This window comes from Epinephelus moara, chromosome 18 (genome assembly GCF_006386435.1).
Source record: "Epinephelus moara isolate mb chromosome 18, YSFRI_EMoa_1.0, whole genome shotgun sequence".
NCBI classification, from domain to species: Eukaryota; Metazoa; Chordata; class Actinopteri; order Perciformes; family Serranidae; genus Epinephelus; species Epinephelus moara.
In genome coordinates this window covers 33,999,652-34,013,617 of record NC_065523.1, presented here as the reverse complement: position 1 = coordinate 34,013,617, position 13,966 = coordinate 33,999,652, and the positions used below count along the sequence as shown (strand labels likewise).

Here is a 13,966-nt window from a genome sequence, read left to right as displayed (position 1 = left end):
ACGCACCATGTCACAAAGCTCACATCATCTCAAACATGACAATGAGTTCACTGTACTCCAATGGCCTCCACAGTCACCAGATCTCAGTCCAATAGAGCACCTTTGGGATGTGGTGGAACGGGAGATTCTCATCATGGATGTGCAGCTGACAAATCTGCAGCACCTGTGTGATGTCATCATGTCAGTATGGACCAAAATCTCTGAGGAATGTTTCCAGCACCTTGTTGAGTCTATGCCACCAAGAATTAAGGCAGCTCTGAGGGCAAAAGGGGGTGTATATTGTACATGTAGCCTATATATAGGTGTAGATTTATTTGCCTACCCCAATTAAAACATGTAAGTAGCAAAGGACTTTTGACAAATCAAAGACATTTACACCATAGATTGAGGCAAAACAGCTCAAATTGGTGCATAGAATACACCAGAATGCAGGAAAATAAGTGTTTTATGCTCAAAATTTTTCTAGCAGAAGACCCCCAAACCCTGTAACACCCTTTATGTTGAAGCGAAACCTACGTTCTTGTGTAGCTGTAGATGTAGATTACATTTTATCATGTTTATCACTTTCATATATTTACTACTTTATGTAGTGTAGGAGTAGTGTAAATATAAGGCTTTGTATTTCACTACATGGTGCAAAAATGCAGTAGTACAAACTAAACTAAAGCTGATACAGTGTTTGGGTTTCTTACTGTGGCTGAGCATTTCTGGGAATACTGCATATCTCTGTATGCATGTCTTTCCCTGCAGATGAAGAGATTATCCAGCTCCCTTATGAAACAGGTTACTCTAAATCCCCTTCTGGCCTGCCTGCCCATTTCTGTCAAATTGGACCTTCTGGTGGCCTTTGAAAAAAAAAATGTCTACACATGGATTTATAAGCTGCAGAAATCAATTAAGTGACTAGAGCAGATGCAGACGGAGAGATTTGATGATGTGAAGCCATGTTCCAGAAATTAAAGGGTTTACACTCAGCTAACTGATTCAAATCCACAGCTGTGTTCTAAAGACATATAACTGGTTCGCTCTCACCTCCTGCATGGAGTCAAAATGTCATGCGAGGATTGACGTGTTTGCATTTGGAAAATGAGCTGTGGTTTGCAGCTCTGCGTAACAGGCACTTGCTAAACGTGTGAGACTGAGTGAGGTTCGTCGGGCCTACTGCAATGTCTTGACATTTTTCTCACAGATCGTGACGTGGATGATGATTGGGTAGATTTTTAGACTGATAAACAGCAGTACAGGTCTGAGGAAATTGTGTATTTTTGGTTTCGGTGTGAGCTAGTCCTTTAAAATCAGTGAGCTTGGAGGATATTATTGTTGATTGTGATCTTATTTAAAGCTTAAAACTATGTATATTTACATGAAACAGGCATAAAAACATAGCAGCTTCAATGCACAGTTCATGATGTAATAAAAGTGAAAGAGTAGCGCCACAAAAAACTGAATTCACGACTGGAACCTGCAACTGCCTTTTAAAACACACACACTAACACCAGCCAACAGCTAAAACCTGATGTTAAGAATATGATTTCTTCATCAGACGTTATTTCTAAGCATTCTTTCTTTCTTGCGTAATGTGGTATAGCCTCAGGAAATTACTCAAATGAAATCTGATAAGAGGAAATTATTTTTTCAACTTATAGACATTTGACTGCTGACAGCGGAGATGTTGCTTCATATTAAAGTGGTCAGGTGGGAAAAAAGGTTCAAAACCACTGACTTACATCACTAACACTTAGAAGAAGAAGAAGAAGAAGAAGAAGATATACTTTATTAATCCCAGAGAGGAAATTCAATTTTTATTTTTAATCTGTTGTCATACCCTCCTGAGACCCGAACTTTTGTTTGGTTTGCATTTTTAGTTTCTCCTAGCTATTTGGGATCAGTAGGACGTGATAAGTATAAAAAACTACACACTGTCAACGATAATTACGTCCCAATGTCCTCAGATGAGTACTTCCTAATTAACAGTGTCTTATTTTGTTGCTAAAATTTGTCAAATTTGTTGCCGTATCAAACTACAAACATTATTAATCATAAATAAACAAGTTTCAGCCATAAAATGTGATCAGGTTTTGTCCACTTTTGTGTCGGGATCGGCTGCAGACTGACTTGGCAGAGATGGCTGCCATCTTTTTACATATATTAGTGTATTGTGCTCTTACTACCACTAGATGGCACAAAAAGTGTCCAGGAACGAGGACAACAGGTCTGAGTTAAGTAGAATCAAGTACAAGGTCAAGTAAACCCGAAATGTGATGTCCTTGTATGAGGACACAGGGTCTCAGGAGGATTTGGAGACAGGCCTGATATACAGACACATGCACACACAGAACATGTGCATGCATTAAATGGAGAGATGTCAGAGTGAGGGAGCTGCCCATGGACAAGTGGTTGGGGAGTCAGTGCCTTGCTCAAGTGCCCAGGAGGCCAGCTGACACCTCTCCAGCAACCAGTCCACGCTCCATACTTGGTCCAGATGTGGACTTAAACTGGCGACCTCCCCTGGGTCCCAACACAAGTCTCTTTGGACTGAGCTACTGCCACCACACTTATGTTTCCCTTTATATTAAAACACTGATGAGCCCTTTAAAACACTTGTGTCCATGTAAAGCTGCAGTTTCCTGTCTCCTGATGTGGTGCAGGCTTGTACTGTGTCCTCCAGAACATTAAACGCTCAGTTCTCTTCTACTTTATTCAGTTAAAATAGCAACGATTTGCCGGTTTATGTAACATTTCTATTTCTGTAACATTTTGAGGAGAAGCACTGCGTAACAAATCTGCAAAAAAAATCCCATCGTATATAAATAAATAACAGGTTGATGTGATTTAATTCAACTTGACTTGACTCTTAATCATGTGAGAGCCTGACATCAGCCACTAGAGGACGGTAGCATCAAAGTTAACTCCGATCACACTGAACTTGAAAGTGCAGCTCATATTAATGAACTCTGAACATCTTCCCTTTAAATGCTTCAGTTTAAAGTAAAAAAAAAAAAGACCCGTTAAACATTTTTCATATGTTTATTTGTCTAAATCAAAGTGACGGCACACATTTACAAAATATATAATGCATTTATTCTAATGAAGCAGTGTGAGTGCATTTTTGAGTCTGAGCATAAATATAGTATATGCATAAAAGCATGATGTACAGGGGTGTTTATGGTGCTCAGCTACACATTCTCATGTGTGTGTATCTGTGTGTGTGTGTCTACAGGAGGTCCTGCTCCACCCAGATCGTCTTCTTCTGCTCCTCCTGTATCCGCTCCTTGATGACCCTGATGAGGTCGTCCGTCCCTGCCCAGGCCTCGGGCTCCAGGGTGGCGTAGAGGCAGGGAATGCCCTCCAGCTCCTTCATTTTCGCCCGACACAGCTTCACAAACTCCTCCTCCGACTCCACGCGTAGAGGCAGCTTCCTGTGTGGACAGGAAACAGGAAGGAAGCAGCTCTGCGGTGGTGAGTGTGGTGATGTTTGGAACCCGTGATCTCTGATGAAATCCTGTAGATGCTTTGCAACAGTGGTTTGTCTACTTTGTTGTCGTTATCAGAGAGACAATAATGGGTTTGTATTCTATTTGTCTTTTTGAAGGTACAATCCACCAGAGTATACGTCAGGCATCAGGGTTTGTTGACATGTAAACATGCATCCCCACTGACAACATTATCAACACACTAAACTGAAACACAGCAGGACACGCTGCTTTGAGTGAGATGCTCAGTTCTCACATTTGTGGACAGGAAAAGCTTGTGTTCAGCTGCTCCCATCACTGTTTCAACTTTACAACTATTTACTGTGCAGCACATATAAATGCTTCACCTCCTGAGACCTCAGCTTCTGTCATGTTCGACCTGATGAATATAAAAACTAAACATTGTCTTTGAACAGGAAGTAGTTTTAGACAAAAGATGTCCTCATATGCAGACACTGGGTTTATTTTGATAGTTGCAGTGTGTAATAACAGACACTGGGTTTATTTTGATAGTTGCAGTGTGTAATAAAGAATAAACTGTTTATGTCAATGTCTCAGCATCAATTTTCCTCTTTTTATACTCCAAGACAGGGAGGTCCTTTTCTCTGTAGAGACAGTCTGGTCATGAAGAAGTCCCAACGTCCTCAAATGAGACAACAATAAAGACCCAGTGTCCTCAGACGAGTACTTCCTTATTAGCTTATCCTGTTACCGTTGCTAAAATTGGTCAAATTTGTTGCCATATCAAACTACAAACATTATTCATCATATATAAACAAGTTCCAACCATACAATGTGATCAGGGGCCTGTATCACGAAGCAGGATTAATGTCTTAGCGAGGTAACTTCAGGGTTAACCCTGGGTTTTCGGTCTCATGAAGCCGGTTCAGTTCTTATCGGGGTAGATCACCATGGTAACTTACTCTGAACGGCTATCCTGCTCCGGAGCAGGTTAAGTTCAGGGTTGAATCTGATCCTATAAAAAGCACCACCCACTGGCCAATCAGATGTTGATGGCTGACAGAAATGCAGCCCAGTCATGACGGGAAGTTTAATTAATTTGATTGATTTTGATTTGAAAGTTTATTTTGAACATTAAAAAAGAAAAGAAAGCAAAAACAACAGTCAATGAAAAGATTGTTCAAAAAGGAGTGGAAAGAAGTGGAACTTTCATTCCACCCCTTCATAAGAAAGAAACTGATACTTTGCAGACACTTAATAGCACCATTAATTAGTGACAACATTTTGNACGCAGTTCATCTGCGCAGCATTGATTTCATGGGATTCAAGGGTGTGATCAGTGTCAGATGTACAGGTACAGGTACTGTAGCTACTTGAACCAGTGATGAGTCATTTAACCTACACATCATTTTATTTGCTACCTTGTTTTGTCTTGATTTTTCCCTCTCTCCTCCTCTATTTCTTCTTTCCTCTTCTTCTCTGTTATGTGATTTGATTGATGTTTTGACAGGGGAATTTCTTTGATAAGCTTTTAGTGGCTTCTAACCTCTCTGGCACTTTTCTTTTTTTAATCTTGTCAATTTTATTTTTAACATTATGTGCAAATAAACTAATCTAAACTAAAACTAAACATCATTCATCCCTCACATACTTTTTTCCTCCGCACATACGGCGCTCTGTGAGGACGCTCTGTGAGGACGCTCTGTGAGGACGCTCAGTGACGCTGCGCTTCTCTCATGATTGTGATTGGTCCGCTGCGTGCGCGTTCACGGCTCTTGATAAAGCAACTCTGGGTTGAGTTACCGAGTTGATATCCAGCGTCGTGATACCGATTATCCTGATTGCCACTGTTAGGGTTAGTCAACCCAGGATAGGTCTGGGTAACCCAGGAAAGGTTGATCTCGCTTCGTGATACAGGCCCCAGGTTTTGCACCTTGTCCACTTTTCTGTTGGTGCAGACTGACTTGGCAGAGATGGCTGCCATCTTGTTTTTACATGGATTATTGTGTTGGGCTCTTACTACCACTAGATGGGACAAAAAGTGTCCACGAACGAGGACACAGGTCTGAGTTAAGTAGAATGAAGTACAGTGTAAGGTGCAGCAAACCTAGATTGTGATGTCCTCATATGAGGAGGCAGGGTCTCGACCCAAAGCAAAGATACTTATTTTTCCTCTTACCTGTAGTGCGATTTATTAATCTAGATTTTTCTGGTGTGAGTTGCCGAGTGTTGGAGATATTGGCTGTAGAGATGTCTGCCTTCTCTCCAATATAATGGAGCTAGATGGCACTCAGCTTGTAATGCTCAAAGCGCATTTTTATACTGTATCACAGCATAAAAATTAAGTGTTTCCACAGCTAGCTCATCTAGCACCACTGAACTAGCTCAGCCAAGGAGGACACCATTAACATTCACCTCTCGTGCTGTCACGAGCACAAGCCTCTCGTCCATGGGTAGATGCACATTTCCTTCTGCATGATGAAACAGTTAGTGGGTGTAGTTTAGTAGAAAGACAATAGTTCCTACATGAAACTGCTCACAACAAGGTCTGTGGTTTATCTTGAGTAACCGGGTCATGATTTCTGGAAAGAGACATTGCTGTTGAGTTTTTCAAATGTATGTTTTTGACACTTTGAGCACCACAAGCCGAGTGCCATCTAGCTCTATTATATTGGAGAGAAGGCAGACATCTCTACGGCCAACGCATTCTCACTCCGACCTCGTCACAGGGTTGGGTTTAGGACAAAAGAACAGGGTGTAGCTTCAGAATCTTACGGGACGCGAACACCACTCTCTCAGGTCAAAGTCAGCGTTTGTTGGACCCATCCTCCACCACCCCTCCCCCCACCCCACTCGGACTTTCACCGCCTTAACTTTCGTCCTTGTCCCGCCATGTTTCCCCTGATGCCATCAGAACTATAACAGCAACCGGCTGCGCATCATGCCTACATTAAAGGACGCCTTTTTTCGTTGGTTTCTGATGCCGCAAGTCACTACCCAAGCGCTGGATTTCGACGACTTCGGAGTGAGACCAGGCTCCTACGGCCAATGACATAAGGTAGTTAAGATGGGTCCTAGTGCACACTTTCGTGCACATATCGTCTCATCATATGATCCGAGACTTAAAGGGGCAAAAAGCGAAATCGTTTCACCGCTAGGTTTGCTGTTGTGCACTGCTTGTAGACCAAAACAAAGTGTGTCATGAGCCACTCCTCCCTCTACCTCTGCTCTCCAACACCCCCCCACTCGCCTCGTCTGTGCAACCGAGCACCGCAGCATCTCCACGGACTATCACATCCAGACGGTCCCTGTGTTTCTTCTGCAGGCTCCACTTCACTCAGCGGCCCGATATATCCGTTGCTTCTTCCCACATTAACCTGAATAACAAACCAGGGCTCGGTGCTCTGGTTGGATCCAAACGGAGAGCCGGGGCTAACGTTAGCTGGGAAGCTAGCGGAGGCTAACTGGCTGTGCTGGCAGCTGAGTGAAGTGGAGCCTGAGGAGGAAGCACCGGTTAGCCCCGGTTTCACTACAGGCAGATTCACTCGCCACAGGGGCGAGGAAATAAAACCTAAACAGCCAACTAAGTTTGGCTTAGTTTAGCAGCTAGCGATGTCTTTCACTCACTCACTCACTCACTCACTCAGTCTCTGCTGTGTTTAGCTATTTCCCTGCTTTCCTGTTAGCGTTAGCACTAGTCAGCTGCCACGCTAACGTCCCTACTCTTCTCCGTGAGCCGGAGCCATGAGTCCGCGAGCCCGCGAGCCCGCCAGGCTCACGGAGAAGAGTAGGGACGTTAACATTAGCACTAGTCGGCTTCCACGCTAACGTTTCTACTCTTCTCCGTGAGCCCGCAGCTCATAGCTCCGGCTCACGCAGAGTAGGGACGTTAGCGTTAGCTCCTGGAGTTAGCACTAGAGCTACTACGGCTACTGGAGTAACTTACAGCTATGGAGCGCTTCTACCAGCTCTTCTAGTCACTGAGCCTCGCCTCCATCTCAGCAAATATATTACATTTATTACAGGTACCATCATCATTGAAGTAGGCAGGGGAATAGCTAAACACAGCCGACAGGCTGCCCGCTGGGCTACATTTAACAAAGGTAATTGCAAATGTTAACTGGGCTGCCGGGCTACTCACCTAACACAACCGTAACGCCTGACCCATTGCTGGGACCGAGCCGCTAATAACTCAAGCTCCGGACATTAACCCATGCTACGATTGTAACATTAAATTTAATTGAATCGACATAGCAACATGTGCCTAACGTTACTGTAACACTAATTAAAACAGACATTTGACTCCGCCATTTCACTTCGAAAATGCTATACTCCAGATGAAATTACACCTCTAGTTCTTCACATAGTGATTTTTTAATTCCTTCAATCTAGAAATGATGAATTTCGCTTATTGCTCCTTTAACACTGGATAACATCAACATACATATTACCCAGAAATCATCATTACATATCTGTATGTAACAAAAAATACCAAAGAAAGTAGGAAATTAAGGTATTATTAATTCAATTTAACAATTTTAATAGTCGATTTACAGTTATAGATTATTTTAATTAATGGAGAAGTTGATTTACAGTCATAAAATAAGCATATAATTTTGTTATAGATGCTACTGACTGTTTTACAAATAAAGATAAACATGCAGGAGCTGGGTTTGCTTTTTTCAAGGGCATATAGCAAATAGCACTGTTTTTTTTATTTAATGAGAGTTTCTCTTTGAACACAGGCATATTTTCAAGGTGCAAGTCACTCATAAGGGCCCATTCTCCACCTAACACATTGTTGGAGGGCCCAATGCCCCAGTGCAACCACACTACCTGCACTGTCTATATTGACGTCCCTGTCTACAGTCAATATCTCCAACCCTCGGCAGCTCGCACCAAAACAATCCAGACTGATAAATAGCACTAAAAGTAAGAGGAAAAATATGTGGTTTTTGGGTGAACTGTCCCATTCACAAAGTCAAACAGCAAACTTAAGCTGGTTCGCTCTCACCTACTGCATGCCATGAAGTCAAAATGTCATGCGAGGATTGACGTATTTGCATTTGGAAAATGAGCTGTGGTTTGCAGCTGTGGGTAACAGGCACTTGCTAAACGTGTGAGAATGAGTGAGGTTTGTTGGGCCTACCGTAACTTCTTGACATTTTTCTCACAGATCTTGACGTGGATGATGATTGGGTAGATTTCCCTCCGCAGGAGGTCTTTGACGCAGCTCAGCTCAGCCTCCAGCAGGCAGTGTTTGCCCTGGTGACGGGTGGAAACAGTGGGCTTTGAATAAATGCAGATTTATGCTGTGTGATGCAGACACTGGCACACAGTACATGATCGAATGCACAGATAAGCACATAACACAATTAGAAAAACACACTCTATCAGACGGCATTTTGCCAGATTGATAGGATTTAAAAGGACATGCTGGTATGTTTCACATCAAACAAATAAAAGGATCTTACAACAGTTTCTGGTTTCTTTGACGCAGCAGTTTAACATTTTGGGAAGTTGAGTTATTCACATCTTGCGGAGAGTTAAATGACAACACCACTCTCAAGTCTGTGCACTAAATAGGAAGCTAGAGCCAGAGGAGTGTTAGCTTAGTTTAGCTTATCACAAAGCCAGTGTACTTGGACCATTATTATTCCTCATTCATATAAATGATTCATCTAATGTCTCAAATAGCCTTTCCCCAATAATGTTTGCAGATGACACAACCCTTGTTCTCTCCAATTCAATATATTTAAATATAAGATAATCTAACTTAATCATCTTTAGTAGCAAAAAAAATATACTCTAAAGATTTCTTCAAAGTTATAATTGAGTCTATTAAGATGCCTCAACTGTCCAATACAACATTTGGGGCACTTTTGTTGATGAGAGTTTGAATTGGAGCAAACAAACTGAATGGGTTAGTGAAAATAATGAGGGTCAGTCATCTCCTAACCCTTTATGATAGTCTGATTTATCCCTCTCTTTCATATTGTAATGTAGTCTGGGCAAGTGCTTTTCCAACTAACATAAAATTTTGGTCCTCCAGAAGCGTTGTGTTAGGATCACAACCCAATTAGAGTCACACATCTGATCTGCACCTTTATTTCAGAGACTTCAGATTCTCACTATTTATGACACTAATATTTTTCAAATACGTTTTCATTTACAAAATACTTTTAAGTGAACGAAATATTCCTGAGTTGTTCATGACTTATTTTACAGATAATCTACAGTTAAATTCATAATTCACTCGTAAATCATCAGATCTTCATCTTCCTAAATTTATGACTTGTAGAGGTCAATTTTAATATTTTATTATCATTATTTTAGACATTATTTTATGTTTGTTCTTTTAGCTGTCTGTACTTTTGAGTTCTTAATAAGAAGTATTAATTTTTCCTGCCTTTTTTGTGTTTTAATTGTGCAAAAAATATAACCTATAAACTATAAACTACATGTAAGTGTACAAACAGAAGTATCCCATTTGATTTACAGCAACAAAAAACAACCTGCCAAACCACAAACTGGCTTTTTCATTTTTTTGCTCTGTGGGAACAAACAAGACTTAACTTTCTTATTAGAAAACTGCAGAGGTATGAGGCAGACTTTGTTACAAACACAACCTTGCTAGCTGTTTCCCTTTGTTTCCAGTCTTTATGCTAAGCTAATCAGCTGCTGGTTCCGGCTACATACATACAGCACAGATTTCAGAGTGGTGTTTCAAACTATTGCATTACGTACAAACACTTCTAACTATGAGGAACCTTTTTTTTTTAAGCAGAAAAATGCAGGCACACACACACACACACACACACACACACACACTAATCAAATACCTTAGAAGCAACAGCCTCTATGTTTTCTCGGGTGATGCATTCAAATGTGGCTTGTTTCTCTTTGTAGTGAATGAAGGGCTCCACGTTCTGTTTCAGATGAAACTCTTCTTTGGACAGGGTGTCTAAAATACAGAAATATATCATGAACTCTAAAAGCTGAGAAACTTTCATTTGTCAATGATCACCACGGTACATTTGGTGCACAAGGAACAGAAACTCTTGAGGTTTTTGCCCTGGGGAATCTCCAGACGTCCCACAGTCTCTTGGTGTACCAGATGTTCGACTCTGTGCACCAGCAGCTTGTTGGACCCCATGGGGACGGTTTGTTTGTCATGGGACGGCAGTGTTCATTCTCTGTGTCCCTAAATGGAGGTTTAAACTCCTCTGTGTTGTTGTTGTTATCATCAGCATCATCAGCGTGCATCATCCTCCTAATTATCAACTAGGCCATCTTCCATCCTGCCCCCGCTGTCTCTCTAGTTACGCTCCTTAACATTTACACCACAGTGCAGTACAATACCTGACCTGGATCCCAATAGTAGCTTTCTTCTCCCTTCCTTCTCACTACCTCCTCCACCTCTATGACATTAAAGTGCCTGTCCTGGCACTGATCACACCCCTAAAAATTCCTCTCTGTTCATCAAAAGGACATTTTAGAGGGGTTTTTTCCCATGAAAAAATCCAGTCACGCCTTAAAATGGCTTATACTCCTCTTCCACCAAAATTAGTGCTTGTATGGGGTGGTTTTGAATATGGGAAAACCCGTTAAAACTAGGCCTGCTTTCCCACTTCCAGTAGACTAGAGCTGGCTCTTCAGTAGATGAGTGTGCCTCTCTGGTGTGTCACACTCAGTGTCACAGACAGGCCAGAATACAGAGTTGATATATGGCAGAAAGCAACACAGGGGCCAATGAAAATGTCAAGGTGTTTACCTCTGTTTTAAATATCTGGTACTTATTCAGTGTCTCTCTCAAACTCTGTGCCAACCTAATTTTGAACAGTGCTCAATTTTTGACAGAGACGGATGGTATTTTGTGGCAGCGTGTCATTGCATCACAGCAGGAGAGGGATCCACCGGGGTTGTCATGTTTCCATCACTGCTGATTGGAGCCTTTTGGAGCTGTATAAATACCTGTGACGACTGCAGAGTCCCAGGAGTGAGTGCCCATTGTAACTTTCCCAATCAACACAAAAGCCATGTTAGAGGGTGTTTTTTTGTCCAGTGGGACAGGGTCTTTAGATGTAACTCTACACCTTTGCAACACCTTTCTACCGAGTATGCAAATGAGTTCCTGCCTCTATCTCCTTCCAACCATCAGCTGAACGCCCTCAGCTTGAGCATACCTGCTCACCTTCAACCAGGGGCATAGCACCAAATTCTGGACACTGTGCCTGAGCAGTCTCTCTGGGCACAATGCCCTTGCGGGGGATTTATACTTGTGCAGCAGACCCTACACCGTTGTGAGCATTTATACTTGTGCAGTGGTGTGTCTGTGTTGCCTTGCAGTTACAGCTCCAGAAAACTAGTCGGCAGCGGAGGTTTCTGTGAAGGGCTATAAATTTGATTTGATTCAAAACACACTTTAAACATGGCTTTATAGTAGCAATTTCAAACACAAGTACACAAATCAGCTTCACCATAACTCGCAGCATTCACAGACTAAGTACATGTCTTTTGCTGGACACGTTTTCCAAACAAATGCAACATGCTAACGTTATTAGCACACTCCTATGGCATTTTACATTGTATAAATTAGCCTAGTGACGAGCAGAGATTTCCTCTGCTCATATGAAGCCAGGATAAATCACACACAAGACTTAAAGTACTATTTTTGTGGAGGCTTTATTGTCTTCACAATTTATTGTTTCTTATCTGCGAAATTAAAGTAAATAAAAGCTTTGTTTCCACTGAGGGAAATGGTTTTAGCTTACAGAAACAGACAGGAGGTCTGCATCGCCGCCACGTGTAGTTATACGTCAGGCTACAGCGTTGATTCAACACAGAAGTATAAATTCTGCCTTACTCTCTTGATCCGCGTCTCTCTCACGCATCTTTTATTGCATTTATTGACAAATCCTATTAAAAGGGCAGACTTAACTATCTTGCACCTTAAAAGGATGACATGGGCCTCAGAGAGCTTCCACATTTTTTTTCTAATACAAAGTTCAGTCTTTCAATTGATTTAATCAGCCAATTATATTTTAGTTACAGCACTAATTATTTATTAAAACATTTCAAACAAAGCCGAACTTTTCATTCCAGGCTATTCACGGGCCACCCTCCCATTGGGGCCCTCTGTAATCAGTCCCACTTTTCCTGCCACTACGACTTTCCCTGACTTCGACTCTGCTCATCGAACGTCAACGTCAGAAATGTACTAGTAATCTATAACATGAGCCTTCAGCTTGACCACATTATCAATCAGTTCATGTGTTGCTAATTTTAGTTCAACCTTGTTCCTAACTGCCAACTCTAAAATAGGCATGGAAAGCTGATGCTGATGGGATTGGTTCCTTAGGTTTGTGATGTAACACAGCCTGTCTGTCTGAAGCCATGTTTTCAGACTGTTATTGGTACACTGCAGTTCCAAGGCAACGAAGATAAGCCCTGGCTTTGACTGCTTTTTCGCTCATTATAAATCTTGTATTATATTAAAAACACCACATGGAGATGTTAACAAGGCTAAAAACTTGATTTTCATTAAACAAAATGACACATGTCACGGTGAATTTGCTTCCTCCCATCACACACTGACCTGGTTTGCAGGTGTTGAATTCCATTGCTCCCCCCATGTTGAGTATTCTCTGGATAATGGTTTTGGCCAGAGCAGCTGGACTGAATAGGACCGGCCTTCTCCTCTGGGTCCGCTGGGGGGTGACTGTACTGTAGGGAATCAGGTTCAAACTCCGGCTCAGCTCACTGTCTGGGTCAGCAGTGTCTGTTTACAGCCCACACAAGACAGCATGCAAACACAGAAAGAGGAACACTTAATGATACACGCAGGGCAGAAAGATTTAAGGAAGCCTAAAGGTTCACAAGGCAGGTTATTTTAATCCATAGATTTCAACTGCTTATACACTTCAGCTGACATCTCAAATTCTTTAATTATTTACTCTTTAAATGGCAATTCAGCTTTTTTCTATTCTTATCGACCGTTTCAAACGTGACAACATTAATAGTCTTAATTTGTCTCTTTGTACTGCTGCCCTCAGATTAACTTTGTGAGCTTGTGGTTACCACATGGGAAGTCGTGTGCATGATATGCTTTGCGTTCAAGTGGTAAGTTGTGAGAGCACTGCTGCTAGGTGATGGCAACATGGTCACAGAAGCTAACAATTTAGCAAGTTAGCAAGTGGGTCATGTAACCTCAGCAAATGCAGAGACATAATGACCGAGGAAAAAGATGAGACTGTTGGGAATATCAACATTGTCCTCAGACATATTATGAATTTATGAAGAACAACTCTATACGAGGGGCGGCACGGTGGTGTGGTGGTTAGCACTGTCGCCTCACAGCAAGAGGGTTGCCAGTTCGATCCCGGGTGTGGGAGCCCTTCTGTGCGGAGTTTGCATGTTCTCCCCGTGTCAGCGTGGGTTCTCTCCGGGCACTCCGGCTTCCTCCCACAGTCCAAAGACATGCAGATTGGGGACTAGGTTAATTGATAACTCTAAATTGTCCGTAGGTGTGA

At 42.1% G+C, this 13,966-nt stretch overlaps 1 protein-coding gene across 2 annotated transcripts in view; it reads right to left on the bottom strand.

Moving 5' to 3' along the window:
- Positions 1–3,009: 3,009 nt before the first annotated feature.
- Positions 3,010–13,966, bottom strand: part of card11 (caspase recruitment domain family, member 11) — a 41,264-nt gene continuing 30,307 nt past the window's right edge. For both annotated transcript variants that reach the window (XM_050069624.1, XM_050069623.1), the window contains exons 22-25: positions 13,033–13,215; positions 10,277–10,398; positions 8,584–8,699; positions 3,010–3,419 (exon numbers count right to left, since the gene is read on the bottom strand). In XM_050069624.1, the coding sequence (XP_049925581.1) occupies positions 3,215–3,419; positions 8,584–8,699; positions 10,277–10,398; positions 13,033–13,215 (626 nt within the window). In that variant the 3' untranslated portion in view covers positions 3,010–3,214. The remainder of the gene's footprint in view (positions 3,420–8,583; positions 8,700–10,276; positions 10,399–13,032; positions 13,216–13,966) is intronic.